At 58.0% G+C, this 22,039-nt stretch overlaps 3 protein-coding genes across 3 annotated transcripts in view; 1 reads left to right on the top strand and 2 right to left on the bottom strand.

The window, feature by feature from the left end:
• The window catches only part of LOC114685980 (pyruvate carboxylase, mitochondrial), a 93,093-nt gene extending 75,130 nt beyond the window's left edge, over window positions 1–17,963 (top strand). The window contains 26 exon segments of the mRNA XM_028860623.2: window positions 1,094–1,212; window positions 3,933–3,992; window positions 3,994–4,092; window positions 6,034–6,164; window positions 6,167–6,216; window positions 13,625–13,773; window positions 14,003–14,051; window positions 14,053–14,092; window positions 14,172–14,327; window positions 14,330–14,392; window positions 14,760–14,804; window positions 14,807–14,915; window positions 15,311–15,380; window positions 15,382–15,559; window positions 15,659–15,727; window positions 15,730–15,884; window positions 15,886–15,907; window positions 16,064–16,117; window positions 16,120–16,188; window positions 16,191–16,306; window positions 16,397–16,474; window positions 16,476–16,519; window positions 16,521–16,575; window positions 16,652–16,900; window positions 17,140–17,280; window positions 17,359–17,963. Coding sequence (XP_028716456.1) covers window positions 1,094–1,212; window positions 3,933–3,992; window positions 3,994–4,092; window positions 6,034–6,164; window positions 6,167–6,216; window positions 13,625–13,773; window positions 14,003–14,051; window positions 14,053–14,092; window positions 14,172–14,327; window positions 14,330–14,392; window positions 14,760–14,804; window positions 14,807–14,915; window positions 15,311–15,380; window positions 15,382–15,559; window positions 15,659–15,727; window positions 15,730–15,884; window positions 15,886–15,907; window positions 16,064–16,117; window positions 16,120–16,188; window positions 16,191–16,306; window positions 16,397–16,474; window positions 16,476–16,519; window positions 16,521–16,575; window positions 16,652–16,900; window positions 17,140–17,280; window positions 17,359–17,607 — 2,619 coding nt within the window. The 3' untranslated portion in view covers window positions 17,608–17,963.
• LOC114685982 (leucine-rich repeat and fibronectin type-III domain-containing protein 4) lies at window positions 8,131–10,636 on the bottom strand. The gene is given in 12 exon segments (XM_028860624.2): window positions 8,131–8,501; window positions 8,504–8,756; window positions 8,758–8,785; window positions 9,259–9,272; window positions 9,275–9,337; window positions 9,339–9,409; window positions 9,412–9,468; window positions 9,471–9,689; window positions 9,692–9,712; window positions 9,715–9,930; window positions 9,933–10,412; window positions 10,415–10,636. Coding segments are annotated over 12 exon segments (1,884 nt in total). The 5' UTR covers window positions 10,599–10,636; the 3' UTR covers window positions 8,131–8,223.
• Window positions 17,964–19,341: 1,378 nt separating the features above from the next.
• LOC114685995 (CAAX prenyl protease 2-like) lies at window positions 19,342–22,011 on the bottom strand. The gene is given in 10 exon segments (XM_028860644.2): window positions 19,342–19,642; window positions 19,911–19,973; window positions 20,236–20,307; window positions 20,427–20,594; window positions 21,080–21,157; window positions 21,373–21,448; window positions 21,450–21,461; window positions 21,565–21,667; window positions 21,799–21,847; window positions 21,850–22,011. Coding segments are annotated over 10 exon segments (984 nt in total). The 5' UTR covers window positions 21,974–22,011; the 3' UTR covers window positions 19,342–19,403.
• Between the last annotated feature and the right edge of the window lie 28 nt (window positions 22,012–22,039).

Raw genomic sequence — 22,039 nt, 5'->3', positions numbered from 1 at the left:
GCTTGTTGTCCTCAGTGATAGCAGAGATGCCTGGCTCCAAGGGACGGTGCACTGGCCATTCCTTCTACTCTGGCTATATAGACTAACTTTTCTGTGGCACCAGCGCGCCCCGGTCACTGTAAAGAGAACGAGAGTCCTTGGATTCTGGCAAAATTATGTATGGCATGTCCTCCTTGCTGGCTCCTAACCTCCGCTGCAGTATAACCCATTCCCTCACAGAGGTGTCTGCCAGTCTCTGTTGGGCTGGTAGAGTGGATTCTGGGTATGGAGGTGCGAGTTGTGTCCATAGCTGGCCTGGGAACACTGGCCATGGCAGCAGGGTACCACCTGTGCCTTCCCACCTTAGACTTCCCATCTCTGGACAGTCACGCTGTCCCAGCTTGGATCCCAGTGGCATCCAGGTGCAGGCATCCAGGGCTTAGGACAGTGGGAACAGAGTGGACTGAGACAAGGCTCAGCAATGTGAGCAGAGGCGCTGTCGAGGTCTGGTAGAGCTGGGGTTGCCTCAGAGGAGCAACCTCACTTTGGTCTTGCTCTGTTCTTCAGGCCAATGCCATTAATCATATCAGCTCAGGCTCTAGGGAGTGGGCGTGTTATTCTGGAAGGACCAGAAGTGGAATGGAAGGAGGGTTGCAATCCAAGTTAGCATCACCATTGCTAGTCCTCAAGTGGCATCACTTGAGGTGATGGCCACAGTGAGGACAGTGGTCAGAGATGACCACAGAGTAGCACAGGAGGAAACTTCCTGAAAACCCTTCTGTAGTGGAGAAGTGGCCTGGGAGACCCAGGACTTCAGGTCTGAGGGAGGAGGCAGCTTCGAAAGCAACAGGGAAGGTCTAGGGTGGGTTGGGAGATGTCTTCACCCGGACTTGCTGGGTGTGGCCTGGCCTTAGTAGCTTCCAGTGGAGCCTTGAGCCTGTAGCATGTTGGAGTGGAGGTATATGCTGGGTCCTGGGTGCTGGCCACCGCAGGGGAGCTGATGGTAGGTGGCTGGATTGCTACAAGCTGTTGTGTTCCAGAACCTGTGTGCTGGGCAGGCTTGTGTGGCACAGCCCTGACCCCAGGAACCTGTCCGTACCGGTCACTCCTGCAGGTAGGATACGAGAATGCTGGCACTGTGGAGTTCCTGGTGGACAAGCATGGCAAGCACTACTTCATCGAGGTCAATTCCCGCCTGCAGGTGGAGCACACGGTCACTGAGGAGATCACAGAGTGAGCACAGGGCGTAGGCAGGGGCAGGGTGGGAAAGGGGCTCCTGGGGGTGGCAGCCGAGGCTCGCTTGCTCTCACTTTAGTGGACCTAGGGACTTCACTAAAAGAATTCTTATGAGGGTTTCACGTGGTTATTGTAAAAAACCAACACAAAATAAAAACAACTCAGAGCTTACCCACCCCTCACAATAAGGATGGTAGGTGCTACCAGGCACTCCATGGGGCCCTCCTGGCTGTACTTGTGAGGAAGGGACCCATCACCCCATTTTTCAGATGAGTGAGCCAAGGCTCAGAGAGGAAGAGAATTATACAAGTCCACACAGTGGACTCTGTCTCTCCAGCCTTGCCTCCAGCGCTGTGGCATTTCTTAGGCCTAGGCATAGCCTTTAGGTATTTTTCCATCTTTGTTTATTATATAGCTGATTAGATATTTATATGGACTTAAAACAATTTTTTGAGATTTATTTTTGTTTTATGTGTATGGATACTGTCTCAATGTGTCTGTGTCAATGTGTCTGTGTACCACTTGTGCATAGTGCCCATGGAGACCAGAAGAGGACATAGATCCCTCAGGACTCGAATTACTGATAGTTGTGAGTGCTATGTGCATGCTAAGAATTGAACTCAGGTCCTCTGGAAGAGTAGCCAGTGCTTTAACTGCTGAGTCATCTCTCTAGTCCCTTAGATTAAAAAAAAAAATTATATTTTTTATTTGTATAAGTGTTTGCCTATATGTATGTATGTTCACCACAAGTGTGCCATATGCCTACAGAGACCAGAAGAGGGTGTCTGATCCCCCAGAACTGAAGCTACACAGGATTGTGAGCTGCCATATGGGTGCTGGGGACCAAACCCATATCCTCAGCAAGAGCAGCCAGTGCTCTTAGCGGCTGAGCCACCTCTCTAGTCCCTAGATTTTTTTTTCCCTTCGAGACAGGTTTCTTTGTGTAGTTTTGGTACCTGTCCTGGATCTCACTCTGTAGACCAGGCTGGCCTCGAACTCACAGAGATCCTCCTGGCTCTGCCTCCCGAGTGCTGGGATTAAAGGCGTGCACCACCACCGCCTGGCTCCTAGAATTTTTTTGTTCTCCTTTAAGACTTGCTATTTAGCCAGATGTGGTGGCAGCAGGGGCAGGCAGATCTGGCTAACCTGGTCTACATAGTGATGGACAGCCAGGCTATGTAGAGGAGACCCTGTCTCAGAACAAAACAACAAAAGGTTTGCTGGTTGTTGAAGGCACCCAGACCATTACTCCTTGGAATACTTCAGTGGACTGTTCCACATCTGTACATGTAATAATTCTGTTGTCCTGTTTTCTGTTGGACGGGGTATTGTTCTGGCTTTTGTGGTTCAGGTTATGTCTATTAACATCTGTTTAAATTTGAGCCACGGCTTCCTAGAAAATTTGTATCCAGAGTATTCTCCACAGTTTTGGTATAGACTTAGAAAATCTACTTATTTTTACAAACTGTGAAATAGCTTTCATTATTCCAGGATACATATTTTGAGCCATTTAAGTAGTAATCCTTGGACTGGACCAGTTTACCTTGCCATGAAACACTCCTGATCCAGTTTTCTTCTTGGCCCACTCAAGACGAATGATGCTGCTGCCCAGTGGCTACCTCTGCCTAGCACGTGTCCAGAAGCCCAACACTCCTGGCTCCCTAGGGTTGGAGCTGGAGCCACAGTGACACTCCAGCCACATTCCCTGCTCTATGCCTTGGTGCTGCTCTGCCAAGGATTTGCTTGCTCAGGTGTCAGGTCCCAGGTCTTGAGCCATGTGCAGGCTGGGCTAGCTGTGGCTTCTCTGACCCTCAGCTCCTCTGATGGGGAGTACTACCATGGAGATGTAGCATGCAGGCAGGGTCAGTGGCCTGCAGAGAGGGTGCCATGGTGACCATCATCAGCACTCTGCGTTCACAGGTGACATGGAGTATGGAGGGCAGTCTGCAGTGGAGTACTGGCATGAGCTCAGACCCATATTGACACCTGGAGGCCTTGTGCCAACAGCTTTGGCCTAGACGGATACCATTCTTGGGAGTGGCTGTTGCTCAGGCGAGTTCACACAACCATGCAAACACGGAGAGCCTTCTTGCTCTGCGTGTGCCTGAGGAACACAGTGTCCTGTCATGTCTAACTTTGCAGGCCTCCAATGAATGCCGCTCCTGTTTTTATTTGTTTGCTATGGTTCTGTTTTGCTTTGATTTGTTTTTTTAGATGGGGGTCTCCTGAGGTCCACATTTGGTCTCAAGTTTGCTATGTAGCCAAGGGTGACCTTGGACTTCTAATCTTCCTGCCTCTACCTCAATGCTGAGATTACAGACATATACCAACATACCTGGCTTGTGATTCTCATTGGGGCCTGCCCTCCCTGCATACACAATGTAGCCCCCATGCTCCAAGAGTGGGTGTTCCAACCTGTGACCATGACTCTGCCTGTACTTCCATCTTGGTTCACGTGCAAGCAGGAGTTTGCAGAGGGCAGGGCAGGCAAAGGACAGGCTGTTGGAAGAGGCCACCAGGAGGTGAAGGCAGGTGGATATCTGTCTTCTGGAAGCTTCTTAGGGACTTGGCAAACAAGTCAGCTGTAGGACCCAGGTAGAGGCCCCAGGCTGTTTGGGCTCAGAGAGGATGCAGCAGCATTGGCCTGTGTGAGTTATGGGACCCTCCTCCCTGCTTCTCCTCATTCTCCTCCTTCCCTGTGTCCTTCTCATTTGCAGCGTGGACCTGGTCCATGCTTCAGATCCACGTGTCTGAGGCCGGAGCCTGCCTGACCTGGGCTCGGCAGGAGAACATCCGCATCAATGGCTGTGCCATTCAGTGCCGAGTCACCACTGAGGACCCTGCACGCAGCTTCCAGCCCACACTGGCCGCATTGAGGTAGGCGACGAGCAAGTGTGACCCAGCTCCAGCCTGGGTTGAGATTCTTCACAGCCTCCCATGGTGTCCAGGTTATGACCCAGTGGGCCAGGTGCAGCTGCTTAGAGCACGTGGGAGCCCAGGACTGTCTAGAGTAAGGGAAGACCATTCCACAGAAAGCTAGCAGAAAGCCATTCTGGAATGGGCAGACCAGCTTAGGGACAGCTGTGGGCCCCAGATGTGAGCCTTGGCCCTGATGCCTGCTGTCTCTATCCTGCCTTCTATCAGGTATGAGGGTGGCTGGCAAGGCAGACCTGTGGCAGCAGAGGTTGGGATCTCTGTAGCAGGGTGAGTCAACAGAAGCCCCTTGGATAAGCAAGAGTTCTCTGAGGGCAGCACTGAGGGACTGAGAAGTTCACCTCAGCTCTGCCATTTTCCCATCAGGTTGGAGCATTTGGGCTCCGTTGCTGTCCCTTGCATTCCCTGTCTGTGGCTCCAGCCTGCTCCTCTCCTGCATGTCAGCAGCACTCCCTGCAGATACAGGACACGGAGGCACTCAGGTTAGCACTGGTATCCAGGGTACGAGGGCAGCAGCAATGAGCATGGCGACTCCAAACTCAAAAATGTCCAAAGATAGTACGGTGGAGTGTGGAGCAGGGCTGGGTGCTAGGTCAGTTCTGATGCCTTGAAGTCCACGGCCACCAAGATGACCACCCACACTCGTTTCTGAGTTCCCAGGTGGGCATCCCTGGGCTGTGCTGCCTTCTATCCTAGCTCTTTTGCCCTTGTCTGGAAGCGGCAGCTGATGCCTGGGGCTCAGAAGCGGCTGCTGGGCTGGTTCCTCTCCACTCACCTCCACGGCCAGGGGCTGCTTTAGAGCTGGTCACCACAAGGTATTTTTAGCTGGTGGTTCCTGCACACAGCTGAGTGTCCATCCTTAAATATTGCATGAAGTTCTTCTTATTGAACACAGCTTGTGCCCTTAGCAGCCGAAGGTGATGCTGAGGGTGTTCCCAGGCCAGTCCCTCTGGCCTCCTCTCTCCCTCATTTCTCCCCACCTGTCCCTGCCTGTCCTGAATGAACACTCACCTGTGTGTGCAAGTGTAGCTACCCCAGACACCCGACCCACCTGAGTCTGCCATTCTCCTCTGCATGTCTCTCTTGTGTCTCCTGGACGAGCTCAGGTGTGTTCCTCCTGTGTGTGTCCTCTCCATGGCTCCTTCCTTCCTCTCTGCTCCTTCTCCACCCTCCTTCGGGAAGAGGGAATGTGAGTCGATATGGAGGCCCCCCCCCCAAAAAAAAAACACTAAAAACAAACAACAAACCAAGTTGGGCATGATGGTGCACACCTGTGATTCCGGCACTCAGAAGCTGAGGCAGGAGAGTCATTCATGAGTTCAAGGCCAACCTAGGCTACGTTGTAAATTCAGGCTGGCCTGGGCTACATAGTGGTGTTCAAATCAGAAAATGAACCAACCGAAGCCTTCCTCGGTCAGCCTGCCGACTCCTTTTCTTGCTTGTGGTCCGTGGTCTGTACTTCTGTCTGTCCCGGGGCTTGTTGGTCAGGGATTGCTTTAGCAGCTTCATCCCCAGCGAGCAGCGGCATGGGCATTGCGTGCTGCTCCTGGATGATGGCGGCCAGAGACTGGGTCTGCAAGGAGGAGGGTGGCCGGGCAGGTGGTGGAAGGTCAGTGGATGTGGCCCCTTCCTTCCCACCTGGGCTGCTGGCTGGGCTGTGCATGAACCAGGAGCCTTCAGGGCGTTTCCTCCTCTGTCCGGCCTGGCTGCAGCCCTGAGTGAACGCATGGACTCAGAAGGGCTGCGCCTGGGGCTGTTGGCAGAAGTAGAAAGAAACTTGAATGGTCAAGGATGGGCTCTGGGTAGCGTGAGCTCAGCCCTCGGGGGCCACGTGGGGAGCCCAGTTTACCCCAGCTGCTGACTTGTGCTTCCCTCTGGTGACAGGTTTTCCGGAAAGTGGCGAGGCATGGGCATCCGCCTGGACAATGCCTCTGCCTTCCAGGGGGCTGTCATATCGCCCCACTATGACTCGCTGCTTGTCAAAGTCATTGCCCACGGCAAAGACCACCCCACGGCTGCACCAAGATGAGCAGGGCCCTGGCTGAGTTCCGGGTCCGAGGCGTGAAGGTGAGAGGCCGCGCCTTCCCTGCCTTTGCCCACGTGGGTCCATTTGGTCACACACCAGGTGTGTGGCCCGCTGTGTCCTTGCCTTGCTTTATTGAGAGTGGCTCTTAGCCTCCGTGACGCAGTAACTCTCCGGGCTGTTCTCAGACTGCTGGTGCCTGGACTCTGCTGGGTCTCTGTGTAAGCATGGGTCCCTGGGCGGGAGCTGCAGCCCTGAGGGACCGGGCTCTGGCCACAGTGGCCGCCTGACAGCAAGGGCCTCGGCGCGCCCATCACCTCCTTGTTTGGCTCCGTCTCTAACTAGTTTCCGCAGCTAAAGACACATCACAGCCGAGAAATGCCGCTGTCCTTTACGCCAGCACCTGCTCGAGTGTTCTATGGGGCGCCCTGGGCATGGGCTCAGGCCCCCAGCCCGTTGAGTTCTCCCTCCTCCTCCAGAGGCTCCCAGGGGTGCTCTGGCCATGTGGCAGTGCTGGTGCTGACCTCCCGTTTGTGACCTCTTCCGGCTCTTGATCGCTGTTAAAGCTTGGTGGCTCATGGGCCCACTGTGACAGTGCTGTCCCTGATGGCCAGTCATCTTTCTCACTGTTCACAGGTCCTGTCAGGGACATAGTGGGCTTAAAGACCTTGGAAAATCTTGTGGAAGAAGGATGTTTTGAGCCTGTCCCCCACAGCCCATCTTAGGAGCAGTCTGTTTTTCTAGAGGTTAGGGTCTGCATTCTGCTGTTCAGAGCTCACAGGCTCTGTTGAGGTCCATGTCACCCTGGGGCAGAGGTATGCTGTAATATCGGATCCCTTCATCCTAGAGTCACTGGCTCACGCTCTGGGGCCTGTCTTTCTTGTGGCTGACCAGGGACGGGAGCGGTTGTTGGGTATCAGGCTGTGCCCTGATAGCTCTGCTTATGTTTCCCACCCTTAGCGCCAGGTACCCTGAGCACACAACCGTACATCCCTGTCCTATATCCCAGTGCACTCAAGATCCCAGCATCCTCTCCAAGGATGAGAACAGGGACAGCAGGGCCCATGACCACAGAACAGCAGCAGGACCTGGGGCCTGTCTGTCCCCTTCCTGTACATCCTACCTTATGTCTGCCTCTCCTACGTCTCCTCCCTTATCTCCCTCAAGGACCCTAAACGAGCATTTCTCCAGGTCATGTCCAGGGATGTTTTGGTGCCAGGAGGCTGGGTGTGTGTAAGCTTGGCTGCACACTGTGGACACAGCAGACTGTTCCTCAGGCTGCTTGGCGGTCTGGAATACCAGTGTCTACTTCTGACCTTCATTAAGCACGTAGGTGCCTGTACAGGGCCCATCTGAACAGTGTGGGCCCCCGGGTGTGGGAGGGCCAAAGCAGCTTGATATCAACAGGCTGCAGCAGGTCAAAGCCAGCTTTCCAGGAAAGCCCAGCACACAGCTGTGTATCTTGGAACAGCTGGGTGGTGCCATCTCACACAGGACCTTCCTGATGGTCCTGGACTCATGCCTGCCTTCTGGCAGGGCCAGCAGACACCAGCTCTTGACTGCTGCCCTGGGCTTCCCTATAGGCTGGCTGCGAGTCCTGGACTATGAGGACCAGCTCTGCTGGGCCTGGGCAGCTTTAGCCTTGACACCAGTACTGGTCTGTGTGCTTCTAACAGCCTCCCTCCCTCCCTCCCTCCCTCCCTCCCTCCCTCCCCTCTCCCTCCCTCCCAGGGACCAGCAGAATGAGACCAAAGACCTACACTGAAGTGTCCCCAACAATTTTATTATAAATAGAAACAAGACTCCCTCTTGGTGGCTGCAGCCCCTGCCTTGGTGGCTCTGAGCACCTGTTGGTGGGACCTGTCCTTTAGTCTGGAGGCCAAAACCAAGGAAAGGGCTTGCTGTCCCACCAAGTACCTGGGGAGCCTGAGGTACTGAGGAGAAAAAGCAGAGCGGGGCCCAGGGCCGTGCTGCCCACCCAGGCTGGGTGCTGCCACCTGGGCCCCGCAGTGGCACTGCCTTCCTCAGGGCACGAAGAGGCTGGCCTCCTGTCACACCACACTCTCCTCCAGCCGCTCTGTACTGCCCCCCAGGCCCCGGCACCCAGCTCCCAGCAGCCCCCCATGTACAGAGTGACTCCGCCGGGCCCAGGCCCCTCCCAGGCGCCTGGCATACCCGTAGCACCCACCAGTGTCTCCCAGGTCCAGGGAACAGCTGCGCTGGGGACGGGGTGGAGGGCTCCGTGGTGGGTGGCTCTTGGGCATGGGGCTGGTGCCACCATTGGTCTGGGATTGGACATGGCTAAGTTTGAGTGGCAGGCGGCCATTCCAGCTCCCCGGCCCCGAACCAGCAAGGCCACAGTGAAGACCAGTAAGGCGGCCACTAGGACCCCACCTACTGCCACAGTCAGGGTCCCGCCCAGCACATGGGCCTGTAGGGCATGGCACAGGGGTGTGGCTGGTAGCGTGGAGAAGTGGGCACAGCCCAGCAGTCTGGTGGCCGTGAGGTCGGAAGGCCCGGCAGCAGGTGACAGGGCCAGCAGGCAGAGGTCGTAGTCGGCACCAGGAACCAGATGCTTCAGTAAGGAAGTCGGGACTGGAGGCTGGTACGATCCTGCAGGGCAAGGGCAGGTGGTCAGAGCCCCCATTCCCATCTCTCGTGTTTGCCTAGGACAGCCCCTCAGGGCCTGAAAGGCCCTGTCAACACACACAGGCTGAGCTCTCCCCCAGGAAGGCAGCACAGGCATCCGTATGTAGGATAGTGTCAGCAACAGACAGGTGTATGCACTGACAGGCCTCGCCTCGGGTAAGAGGAGCTGGGTGGGGTGGCACCAAGCAGAGACAGAAATACCCGAGGCGGGGGCAGGTGCTTCAGCAGACACCCCACGTGCCAATATCTGACGAAGGGCTGGCACACACACAGCCACACCTGAGACCCCCTTCCTCTGCCCAGGCAGCCGGCTCAGCCATGCTCCGCGAGTTTAGAAGTTTTAGAAGAGGGGCAGCACAAGCCTGGAGGGGCAGGTAGGACTGGGGACACGGGCCAGCAGGGAGGCCTAGTGACAAAGCAGGCTGAAGGATCCTCACCGGTAGATGAGAGGGGTCGTCCCTCGCTGCTGTTGTACTGGATTTGGAACATCCACACCACAGATGGCCGCCCGGGGCCCCCAGCTCACCAGGCCAGAGGTGGCAGTCACCTCCGTCACTTGCACCACTGGCTCAGACTCTAAAGTCCCTCGCCTTCGGCAGCAGTTCTAGCAGAAGCAGCAATGTCTGAGGGCCCAGGACGGCCCCCTCAGCACTGGTGTTTTCCACCATGGGCAAGGCCAACACCCGCAGCTCCACCCGGGCTGTGGCCTCGCCAGCGGGGTTGGTGGCGATGCAGGTATAGGCTCCTGCATCTCCAGCGCCTGTCACCCCAATCTCTAGAGTGCCGTTGGGGAAAGCCCAGGCTCGTGAAGAGTTGCCAACCAGCCGGTCGTCAGGGCCAACCCAGTGCATGGTGGGCACAGGGTCACGAGGGCCCTGCACCTCAGAGTAGCCGCTGGCCCTCCAGCACCCACAGGCGCTGTGTGTGACGGGCAATCAGTGGAGGCTCGCAGGAGAACTCTCCCTCAGGCACTGCCCAGAAGTAGCGGCCCGCCAAGGGTGGTGGCGAAGCACAGGTTTCCAGGTCATCAGGCCGGGCCAGCCGCCTCAGCCAGAGCAGCTCACAGTTACAGTGCAGTGGGTTCCCGCTGAAGCTCAGCACCAGGGGGACGGGGAGGCCTCCGCATCCCGACCTCGGGAGAAGAGCGGGTCAGGTGCCAGCGTGGCCAGGCGGTTGGAGGTGAGGTCAAGGCGGGAGAGCTGGCTAAGCTGGGCAAAGACACCTGGGGGCAGTGCGTCGATGAGGTTATGGTCCAGGTTAAGGGTGTGCAGGGCAGGCATGGCCCCGATGCCGCCCAGGGACCTGCCGGAGTTGTTATAGGACACATCCAGGTCCTCGAGGCTGTCGAGGAAGTCATCGAAGGCCCCTGGCGCGATGCGGCCCAGCTGGTTGCCACTGAGGATGAGGTGCTGCAGGTTGACAGGCCCCCGGAGGCTGCCGCTGCCCAGCTCCACCAGCCTGTTGCCATCCAGATGCAAAGAGCGCAGGCTCTCCAGGTCCCCGAAGGCGCGGGCCCCGATGCGGGTGATGGCATTTCGGGACAGCGTCAGGTCCACCAGCCCTGTCATGTTGCGGAAGTCAGGCGGTCCAGGGCCTGGATGAAGTTGTCAGCCAGGCGCAGTTCCACCGTGCGCCGGTCCACGTTGGGTGGCACAAACAGCAGGCCTCGGTGGGCACAGAGGGTGCTGAGCGACTCCGACAGGTTCTGGCACACGCAGGGCAGCGGGCAGGCGGCGGCTCCACTGGCCAGCAGCAGCAACAGGAGTGGCGGGGCCATGGTGAGCTCCCTGTGGGGAAGGGCCACAGCCCCGGGCACAGGTGGGCTGGGGCAGCTGCCCACTTGTGCCCAGGGCGCGCTCCAGGAACCAGTTTCCAGAGTCTGGACCGAGTAAGAGGCTTAAGGAGGGCCCCAGGGAGAAAAGGTGGCCGGGGCTGCAGGCTCAGGCCCCCCAGAGTAAAGGTCACATTTCCAAGCAGCTGAACAGAACCCAGGTACCAGGGACAAGGTGAGGCATGAGGCAGGAAGTGGAGGAGGGCCGAGAGCAGGGAGGGTCCGGGAACTTCCTTCAGGCATCCTCTGGAATGGGCAGCCCCCTCCCCCCTCCGTGCCTTCCCCTCCGTGGCTGCTGAGGACTGCGATCCCCCAAAATCCCTGGCGTGGACCGTGGCTCCTCCCGCGGGCGGGCCTCCCGCTGTACCCTGCCGGGGCGGGAGGGGGCTCACTGGTGTCCATCGTTCAGGGGGCGCGGGCCGGCCTCCCGCGGGCCCAGCGGCTCGGCCGACCAGGGCCGCTCTCTCGCGGGGGAGCCCAGCCCGCCAGCGCGCGCCCTCGGCCATGGCGCTCGGCCCTCGGCCCCGGCTCTCTCGGCTCCCGGCACCTTTTCTCCGCGCCGTTCGCGGTGGTGGGGCGCGGCGGCGGCGGCAGCAGGCAGGCAGGCGGTGCGCGCGGGCGGACACGCGCGCCGCGGACACGCACGTGGAGGGCGGACCGGAGGGGCGCGGATCCACCCGGGCCCCAGCCCGGCTCCCGAGGTCACGGGGACACGCTGCCACTGCAAGCGCCCACGGGTGGCACTCAGTCACGCCCGAGGCCCGGCCAGGCCCGTCGCGCTGCCCCACGGCGCTGCCGCAGCACACTCACCCTGGCACGGGCGCGCGCGCCCCGGGCCACCCTGGCGCCCAAGCATCCTGCGCTGCTCAGGCGGGCGCCGCGGCTCTGCAGACAACCAGACAAAGCGCCAGCTCGCAGGCCCTTCACCATCTCCCGGAGACGGGTCTTTGTCACATGTCTCTGGGCACCCTCCCCAACACGCCCACATATGCTCACACACCCACACGTCCCCGCACCCCGGGCAGGGCCGGGCGCAAACCCGCACAGTTGCTGGGACCCTCGCGTTTACAGACACACATTGAAGGTCACAACCGTTCTGCATCACCGAGTCACGTGAAGGATCCCCCACAGGCCCGGGCCCTGGGGGGCTCGGGTGGCGCCCCGAGCAGGGCTTCTGCGGGTGGGCCTGAGGCTCGGCCACGGACTGGCGTCGCGCCCCGCCCCACCGCGCCCCTCCCTCCCTCCTCTGCTCGGTCTCCCTCCGCCCTGCCCGGCGCTCCCCAGCCAACCGGCCTCCGCCTCCAGCCGGATTGGTCTGCGCCGCGCGCTTTCCCAGCAGGCTGGCGGTGGCACGCTGTTGAAGCTGTGCGTCAGTGGTCCTCTCCGAGTCGCTGCTCCGCCCCCCTCCCCCGCGGGGCCTCTTAGGGAGGTCTGGCCCGAATGGTCTAAGATGCGAAGTGGCTTCAGAGCCGGGGCTTGGATGAGAGTGCCGAGGACTCAGAACCAGATTGGGCATCGCCGTTCATGTTTTCTCCACCATCAAGAGTGGCTCACCTAGTTGGCATGGGAAGTCGTCACCTTCTACGGGCATCTCCTAGCCCCTAGACTACCTGGGCCCCTTCTTCCTTTTCCCCTCCCTCCAAACTGGTTCTCAGGAGCGTGTGGATGGCAGGAATCCAGGGGGACAAAGGCTGGATTCTAGTCCTGCTTGGTACAGCTGCGCAGCCTTGAGCACGTTACTGAACTACAGAACAGTTTCCTAGCGGAGACCCAGGGCTGTTGTTAATTGCCTGTATTATTCACACCTAAGGGAGTAGGAAACCGCGCGGCTTGAGGGGCTTAAGTTCGTGCCGCTGGAATCCACTGCCTGATTGTTGCTGTTGTTGGGACGCCTCAACTTTTACAAAACAATTTGGATCTTTAGTCTGCTCAGCTGTGATTGTGAGGCGGTGTCAGATACTTTTTCTTCCCTAAAGAGTTCCCCTCACTCCAAACATACACGTGTTCTAGCATCTGCCATGTGTTGCCCTGTGCTGGAGCCAGGTGGTTCCTGGCCCTGTTCCTACCACCCTGGAGCTTCCAGTAGAGGCGGTGGTGGTGGGAGGCTCTGAGGATCCGTCTCATCTTAAGCAGCCCTGGGTTCTTTCAGACGCTCTGGTCTCTATTTTTTTTTTTTAGGGCATGGGCAAGTTTCCAGGAGACAAGCAGATGCAAGGCACTGATAACTGACTGGGCCCTGCTTTGTAATCGTTAGTGACTTCCTGTCAGAAGCTGGTGGGCAAGGCACCCCACTTGTCCAATCTGTTGGGCAAAGGTGGCAGTGTCGAGGCAGCTCAGGGAAAGGTGTGGGCTGAGCAGAAGAGATTGAGTCTAGGATCTGTCATGGGACAGAGGTCCAGTGTACCCAGCCACACAGGAAGCTGGGGAGCCAGGGCAGAAGACAAGGCATCCATCTACAAGATATCTGCGGGGGAGCACAGGATACAGGGCTCTTTGAGGAACGTGGAGATGCTGGCCACCATCCCACCTGGCTCCAAAGACAGAGGCTCTCCCCATGGGAGCAGCAGGTCCAGCTCAGGGCTTCCTAAGGACAGTGACTGTGAGAAGTGGCAGGGCAGAGGAGGTCCGGGAGGAGTGTTAAGGTGGGCGCTGTTGGAGTTAGGAAGAGGGGATCCCATGATAGTGGGTTCAAGAAGCATGGCTGGTGGGGGTGAAGTGTGGTATGTGTGCTGAGACAGGAGAGGCAGCGCTAGGTTCTGTGCTTTGGGGGTGTTAGATCTTAGTTTGTAGACCCGAGTAAGAGGGGTGGCATTGGCATAAGTTCTGGGTGAGCAGAGATGGAGGGTGCGCATCTAGCCCCTGGCAACTTCCGGCATTGCCAGAAAGATGGAGATGAGGGAAGCGGTAGCGCTCCAGGCTAGTCTCTTCCCTGCCTTGAGCCGCACAGTGACCCCTCTGCCTTTGTCTTGCAGACCAACATCCCCTTCCTGCAGAATGTCCTCAACAACCAGCAGTTCCTAGCGGGCACTGTGGACACCCAGTTCATTGATGAGAACCCTGAGCTGTTCCAGCTGCGGCCCGCACAGAACCGGGCCCAGAAGCTGCTGCATTACCTCGGTCTGCCCACCCTCTCCCTCCTGACTGCTCCTTGTCTCCCGACCCATAGCCCTTCCTTGTTACGGTCCTGTGCCCTCCTCTCTGTCTACATGGCCCCTAATAGGTTTCCACTGCCCGGACCCAAGAGGCCTGGGTGTCCCGGGGAGAGTCTCTATCCCAGAGTCTACCCCCTCACTGCCCTTGGCTCTCACTCTGCCCAGCCTGCCTTGACATAGTGCCCACTTCCTCCCCAGGCATGTCATGGTGAACGGCCCGACCACTCCAATCCCTGTCAAGGCCAGTCCCAAGCCCTGTGGACCCCGTTGTTCCTGCAGTGCCTATAGGTAGGTGAGATCCATTTTTACCAACTCAAGGGGGTAATGGGAGATTGCAGGATAGGCACCAATGTTCTTGTCTGCCTAGGCCCACCCCCAGCTGGCTTCCGAGACATCCTTCTGCGAGAGGGGCCTGAGGGATTTGCCCGAGCTGTGCGGAATCACCAGGGGCTGCTGCTGATGGACACCACCTTCCGGGATGCCCACCAGTCACTACTGGCCACTCGAGTGCGCACACATGATCTCAAAAGATTGCACCCTATGTTGCCCACAGCTTCGACAGGCTCTTCAGCATGGAGAACTGGGGAGGTAGCTAGAGGAGGGCTGGGATGTTGGGCAGTGCTAACAGAAATTGAGTGTCCAATCCAGAAGGCCCAGGACACTAGGGACAGAGAGAAGCCGGCAGTGAGACCATGAGGATGAAGGCTTTTGTTCCACAAGACCCAGCTTCAGCCAGCTTCTGCTGGAAAGCCCTGGGCTCGAGGCTGCGGGGGCGGATGGAGACCCTGTCCTGAGTAGTTTGAGGGCACAAATGAGCCTCAGTTTCCCTGAGCATCAGTGTGGGGAGAGGCTGGTAAGGGCTAGAACATGAGGAACCCTGGAAGTGAGAGGCTGTGGAGGGCATTGTTGGGTCCTTGTGACGTATGGAGTGACCAGCTCCTCTGTTCCTGTCCAGGAGCCACATTTGACGTGGCCATGCGCTTCTTGTACGAGTGCCCCTGGAGCGGCTGCAGGAGCTCCGGGAACTCATCCCCAACATCCCGTTCCAGATGCTGCTGCGAGGGGCCAATGCTGTGGGCTACACCAACTACCCCGACAACGTGGTCTTCAAGTGAGCCTGGGTCGCCTGGACCACACAGCAGTGGGCTCCAGAGTGTCCGAATGTGCCCTACGGGGACTGAACACAGACCGTAGAGGCAGAGCAGGCTGGGCTGCTGGGTCCCCACGCAGCTAACACTGAGGGAGATGACTTGTCCCAGGATCCCTGTGGGGAAGTGGGGCTGGAACCCCCGCCTTAGGGCCCTGCTCATCAGCTGCCTTTGCCAAGACTCTTCCTAACCCTCCAGGCTCAGTCAGGCTGGACAGCGCTGTCGGCGACTGTCACCTCCTGCCCCGGCTGACCTGGAAAAGGCCCTGCTCCCCTGCCAGGCCAGCTTCATTCCCTAGGGGCTAGAACTAGAGGAGGAGGTGCAGGTAGGATTCGCCTGTTTTCTTCTCGCCCGCCAGGTTCTGTGAGGTGGCCAAGGAGAATGGGATGGACGTCTTCCGAATCTTTGACTCCCTCAACTATTTGCCAAAACATGCTGCTGGGCATGGAGGGCAGCAGCAGTGCTGGGGCGGTGGTGGAGGCTGCCATCTCATACACTGGTGATGTGGCTGACCCCAGTCGCACTAAATACTCGCTGGAATACTACATGGGCTTAGCTGAAGAGCTGGTGCGAGCTGGCACACACATCCTGTGCATTAAGGTACCAGGCTTTCACCTCTTCCTCCCACCATACCCACCATACCCACCGTGGCCGGCAACACAAACATGTCACATCCCTCCTCACCATACTTCTTTCATTTTTTTAGGACATGCGGGGCTACTGAAGCCCGCGGCCTGCACCATGCTGGTCAGCTCCCTCCGGGACCGATTCCCCGACTTCCGCTGCACATCCACACCCATGACACATCAGGAGCAGGTGTGGCAGCCATGCTGGCCTGTGCACAAGCTGGGGCTGATGTTGTGGATGTGGCAGCAGACTCCATGTCTGGGATGACTTCGCAGCCCAGCATGGGGGCCCTGGTGGCTTGCACCAAAAGGGACTCCTCTGGACACAGGTAGATGTTGTAGCCCACGGCTGAGCCCCTCTTAAAGCTGTAGCCGCAAATAATCCCAGCAGAGCCTGGGACACAAAACCCAGACGCCTCACTCTGCTCCCACCCGAGTTTGAGATGGGATCTGGGCGAGCTCTCCTGACTCTGGCTTCCCTGCAGAGATCCCCCTGGAGCGTGTGTTGACTTACAGCGAGTACTGGGAAGGGGCCCGGGGCTGTACGCAGCCTTTGACTGCACGGCCACCATGAAGTCTGGCAACTCAGATGTGTATGAGAACGAGATCCCAGGGGCCAATATACCAACCTACACTTCCAGGCCCACAGCATGGGGCTCGGCTCCAAGTTCAAGGAGGTCAAGAAGGCCTATGTGGAGGCTAACCAGATGCTGGGGGACCTCATCAAGGTGAGCAAGGCCCTTATTCAACGGCCCTGTACACTCCACTCCTGCCTCTGTGCCTAACATTCTTATTTCCAGAGATCTTTTCCCCTTCAGGTGACACCATCCTCCAAGATTGTGGGGGACCTGGCCCAGTTCATGGTGCAGAATGGGTTAAGCCGCGCAGAGGCTGAAAGCCCAGGCAGAAGAGCTTTCCTTCCCCCGCTCCGTGTGGAGTTCCTGCAGGCTACATTGGGATTCCCCATGGGGGTTTCCTGAGCCCTTTCGCTCCCAAGGTGGGGAATGCGCCTTATGGTGTGAGGCAGGGACTGAGCACAAGCACCCGGCGTGACCCTCCGCTTTGCTCCTCAGGTGCTGAAGGACCTGCCAAGAGTAGAGGGCCGGCCTGGGGCCTCCCTCCCCGCCCTGAACCTGCAGGAGCTGGAGAAGGACCTGATTGAGCGGCATGGGGAGGAGGTGACCCCCGAGGATGTTCTCTCTGCAGCCATGTACCCTGATGTCTTTGCCCAATTCAAAGACTTCACGGCCACCTTCGGCCCCCTGGATAGCCTCAACACCCGCCTCTTTCTTCAAGGACCCAAAATTGCAGAGGAGTTTGAGGTCAGTGGTTCTTGGGTTTGCTCAGGCTCAGCCCCAGGTCTACAGCAGCCCTGCCAGAGCCCCAAACTTGGTTCTCACAGCCTTGTGAACTGTGATGCAGTAATGGTCCTTGTGTGACCAGCCGGGTAGGCCTCCACACATGGAACTAAGAAAGATCCAGAGCATAACTTCCCTGAGTCGGGGCCCAGGGCTGCTCTCCTGACTTTCTCCCTCAATCTGGTCTGCGACCATTTCTGCAGGTGGAGCTGGAACGGGGCAAGACACTGCACATCAAGGCCCTGGCAGTGAGTGACCTGAACCGGGCTGGCCAGAGGCAGGTGTTTTTTGAACTCAATGGGCAGCTTCGCTCCATTCTGGTTAAGGACACCCAGGCAATGAAGGTACAGTGTCCCAGGGCCTGCCGGGTGGTGGGGCTGGGCCTGACCTGCTGTCTGATGTCACCTCTGTCCTGTCTGCAGGAGATGCACTTCCACCCCAAGGCTCTGAAGGATGTGAAGGGCCAGATCGGGGCTCCTATGCCTGGTAAGGTCATAGACATCAAGGTGGAGCCAGGAGCCAAGGTGGCTAAGGGCCAGCCCCTGTGTGTGCTCAGTGCCATGAAGATGGAGACTGTGGTGACTTCGCCCGTGGAGGGCACTATCCGCAAGGTTCACGTGACCAAGGACATGACACTGGAAGGCGATGACCTCATCCTAGAGATCGAGTGATCTTGCTTCTGATTGGCAGCCTGGCCAGCCCTACCCCAAACCTCCCAACAGGAGCTGTGCAGCCAGGGCAGGCCCAGGCCAGCCAGGACCTGAGTAGGAAGGTCAGGCCCCTGAGGTCCTGGCCCGTGGGACACACTACCTGCCGTGGCCCGCTCCCTTTCCCGTTCGTCCTTTCCTTATGGGCAGGCAGTTGCTCACATACTCATCTCTTGCCAAATAAGGGTCTGCTCCTGGTGGGGACTACAGGTGTGCAGCAGGTGGTTTAGGGGTTCTACCTCTGGGGGTAGGGGAGACCTAGTTCACAGGTCCTGGGACATTTGCTCAATAAAGGTGGCCTTCCCTTGCCCTCCACACGAGGTCATGTACAGTCTGCCTCATCCCTGGTGCTGTCCCCAACCCGGGGCAGTACGGGTGGAAGTCTCTCGAATTCTCATGAGGTCTAGGTCAAATCTGTTTTCCCTTTTAAAAAAAAGCTTCCTGGATTTCAGGAAAGTGGACCCCTTTCTGCCCAGTGTTCTTGGGGTCTTGGCACATGACTTTGGGGGAGAATAAGTCAGTGGGGTCTAGGCTGCATCCTCTCTGGACCTCAAGATCTAAATGTACTACCTACCCCCTCACCTCCCAACCGCCAGCCTCTACACAGGCTGGAGAAGAGCTCCGCAGGGAGGCAGGTGTGTGACTGATACTTCCCTTCACAGCTGTAGGAGTGTGGCTGTGTCACAGTCACCCTGGGGGGGGGGCGGGGGATCACTGGGGAATGACCACATGTCCATCTTCTCTCCTCAGTCACCAGCTTCAGGAAACAAGTTTCAGAACAACCTTGAACATGGGAGACTTAAAATGATATTCACAAATTAAAAAAGAAAGCAAAAGGAAAAAGGGCTAGCCAGGAAAACAAGCCCCACCGTAGAGTGTGGTCAGCAGGTAGAAGACTGGGTCCTAAAGAACCCTGAGGTGCTGTGCTGCTCGAAGGAGTCCTTGCCATTCTCAGGGCTGGGGCCTTGCCCTGGGCGAGGCAGAGGGGCAGCAGTCCAGGTGGAACCAGAGACCTCTACTCCTGGGAGATGGAGAAGGGTCGTGCGCTCTGGAGCCACCCTCCACCAGCTCACAGGGGTCAGGGCTGTGGCAGCGAAGGTGCTGGCCCCACAGAGATGGGTTTCCAGCTGTACCTGCTAACTGAGCCACAGCTCCGGAAGAGTGAACCACAGCCCTGGCAGCTAAAGGTCCCGCCCTATCCTTTGCTGTTGGGGCTTGCTTGCCAGGCTCACCTGCCCAGGTCAGCAGTGTTCGAGGTAGCCGAGAGAGAGGTGTACACACTCCCAAGTGTTGGCTTGGGTCCTTACCAAGATCCAAGTACATGGATTCCCAAAGGTTCAAGACCATGTTACCCAAGTTAAATCTCTTTAATATCCCAATACAAAGTCTTGATGCAAAAAGACAGTGAGAAAACCCTGGGAAGTTGGGAGGAGGGGTTTTATAAATAAACCCACCGAGCAGCTTTTCGGAGGGGCTGAGGGGAGAGCTAAGAGAAGCAGCAGTCCAAAGAGGGAGTGCTCCTAGAATCTGTCCTTGTCCCTCATGTCCAGGTGCTCCTCAGCCCCTCTTTGAGAAGCCGCACCCTTTGGGTATCTGCTCCTTTCTCTTGGTCCCTGGGGTTCAACTAGCTCTGGCTTCAATCCCCTACAAAAATTCCTGAGATCTCGGGACCCCAGCCAGCCCCTCCTCTGCAGTATTTCTTGATAGGGAGGGCTGGCGAGCCCGTCAAGAGTTCACTGGAGTATGCACAAGAGTGATGGTCAGGAGCAGAGCAGGGTCTCTGAGGCTCCGCCAGTTCGTTCCAAAAGCAGACAGAGGGGAAGGCTGCCATAGAGCCTGGGGTCCGTCAGGGGTTGAAGCAGAAGCAGGAAGAGTCCCACACCGAGAGCGTAGCCTGCCAGCAGCGGCCACTTGTGTGGATGCTCCAGGGCTGCGCACACGGCCGGGAAGCCCATGTAGTTACAGAAGGAGTGGCAGAGGACCGGCCCTATCAGGTGTCCTGGAGATGGAGACGTGCGGTGTAGGAAGCGGCCCCGCCTGGAGTGAGTGACCCTGGTCCCCTAAACAGGACTCAGTGACACCCCACTCCACACATTCATGTGCCCCCATGTCATGACCTCTGCTTCCACCTTCAGACCTGAAAGGCTGAGGCCCTGGCTCAGTCTGCCTCAAGGACTGGCAGAACAAACTTGTCACATCCACAGTATTCCCCTTCTCCCACCCACATCTGTGGGCCCTGGAGACCCAGGAAAAAACTGAGGACCAACCTGTGCGGATGAAGAGGAAAGCCGTGTAAGCACCAAAGACAGCAGTGTAGGAGAACTGGAAGGCTGGAGATGGAGGCCGAGAGTGACCACACAGGCATGCCCACCCTGCCCCAGTACTGCACATCCCATAGTCAGAGACCACCCTTTCCCCTCGGCAGTGGCTGCCTGGCCACCATCTATGGCTGTCCTCTGTACCCCACCTCCAACGATCAGTGGTCCCCATCCAATCCTTGGAGCCCTGTGTTTCCAGGCCTTTCTGCAGAGTGCCTGTCAGGGCTATCACACCCCAGCCCCCAACCGTCCCGGGCAAGCTCCCCAGGCTCACCTGCAGACAAGAAGATACTCCCCACACTGCTCTGGCGGAACCGCAGCTGCTCAATGATGTGATGGAAATGGGCTGGGAGAAGAAGAAAACCACACTGTTCCTCTGGCCAGCCACTTAGCTCCCGGCCTCACCCCAAGCCCCACTTTTAGACCTCATGCTGGGAACATCTTTGCTGGACCAGTTAGACTCACCAACTCCAAAAAAGAGTGGGCAGGTGAACACAGCGGGGCCCAGACCTGTGCATGGCGCTAACATGGGCAGCATGCAAGCCCGGAACACCAGCTCCTCTGTCAAGGGTGCAATAACTTGGTTCCGTAGCCAGCGCATGTCTGTGAGGCAGCGGGCCCAAGAACGAGGGGCTAGGGCAAATATTCAGGATAAGTAATGCAATGAGTGCCTGGTTACTGAAAACAGAGACCCGCCCCCTGGGGCCTCCCCACAGATTTATTCTGGCCAAACTCAGGTCAGGAATCCTGAGAATCAGAATGGGGGAGGGAGCAAACCTTATCAGACCTAATTACAGTGTCTTCAGATATAAGTGACCACAGTAGACGAGGGAGCCATGGTAAATTCTGGAGACACCAAAATTTAACCAAGGCCAGTCTTTAGGGAAGCCAAAGGATGGAAAAGCAGGGGAAGGCGCTGTCTGACCCACATCAGGTACTGTTCTGGGTCCTGAGAGGCCTCCTTAAGTATCAAATTTATAATTTGATTATTGCTGAGGAAACACACCCGGAGAGGTGACATCTCACCTCCTCAGTCCAGATCACACCATCTCACTGACTCCTTTCCCCAGTATCCTGGACTGCCTGTGCCTACCTTTTTCTCAGTCTTGAAGACTCACCCAGGACAACCTTCAGCCCATCTGTCAGGTCACACGGGCAATCCATAGAGAGCTGCATCAGTGGACCCAGAAAAGGATCTGGGGGCAGAAAAACAGATCAAAGGAATGACTCACCACAATCCCACGACCTTGCTCACACCAGTGCCCTTGGTCAGCCTCATGAGACCTCGGGTTTCCCAGACATGCACACCAGGGAGCTCAAGGGCCACATCCTAATTCCTGTCTGCCGTCTGCCAAAGGCTGGACACGGGCATTGCACTGCACTAGTGACAACAGGAAAAACGAAGCAGGACTCACCATAGTTAGCAGCAGGGGCAGCAGAGCTGCTGGGAAAATGCCCTCCAGCCTGAAGCCCATCAGGGTGAGCAGTTGATGTGCCTGGCTGAGCCACAGGAAAAAGGGCATCAGTGATGTTCCTCACACACACACACACACAAAGCGTTGGAGTCTTTCCCTGATTGCCCTGTGCCCCGCCTCCTTCGCACCTGGATGCCAGTGAGTTCCCTCCAGAGCAGCACGCAAAGAGGGGACAGGCTGGAGACCACCAGGACACTGGTGAAGCGCCGCTTGATGACAGCAGGGTGGTCCCTAGGAAGGAACAGTAAGTCCAGGGGGCCTTGAGCAGCTCCTCGCTAATGCGGCCCACCCCGCCGGCCCAAGCCCCGCCCACAGCCCCGCCTCGCGGGGCGCGGATTCCGGCCGCGCGCGCAGCCCCGCACCTGGGCAGCTCGCTCTTCCACACGTAGAGGCTGCCCACGTAGGAGCAGCGAGGCTGAAGCAGGAGAACACGGACACCCAGCAGCACAGCCCCGGGCCCAGCGCGGCTGACTCGGGCTGCCGCTCCGGCCGCGACACCGACAGTAGGCGCAGCCCGTCCCCGCCCAGCGCCGCCATCACGCCCGGACCCGTGGCGCACAGCAGTGACGCGCTGCGTGGATGACGTCAGGCGGCGGCGCGAGC

This window comes from Peromyscus leucopus, chromosome 1, assembly GCF_004664715.2.
Source record: "Peromyscus leucopus breed LL Stock chromosome 1, UCI_PerLeu_2.1, whole genome shotgun sequence".
Classification (NCBI taxonomy): domain Eukaryota; kingdom Metazoa; phylum Chordata; class Mammalia; order Rodentia; family Cricetidae; genus Peromyscus; species Peromyscus leucopus.
The sequence above is the reverse complement of the archived record's forward strand: the minus strand, read 5'-3'. Positions and strand labels throughout refer to the sequence as shown.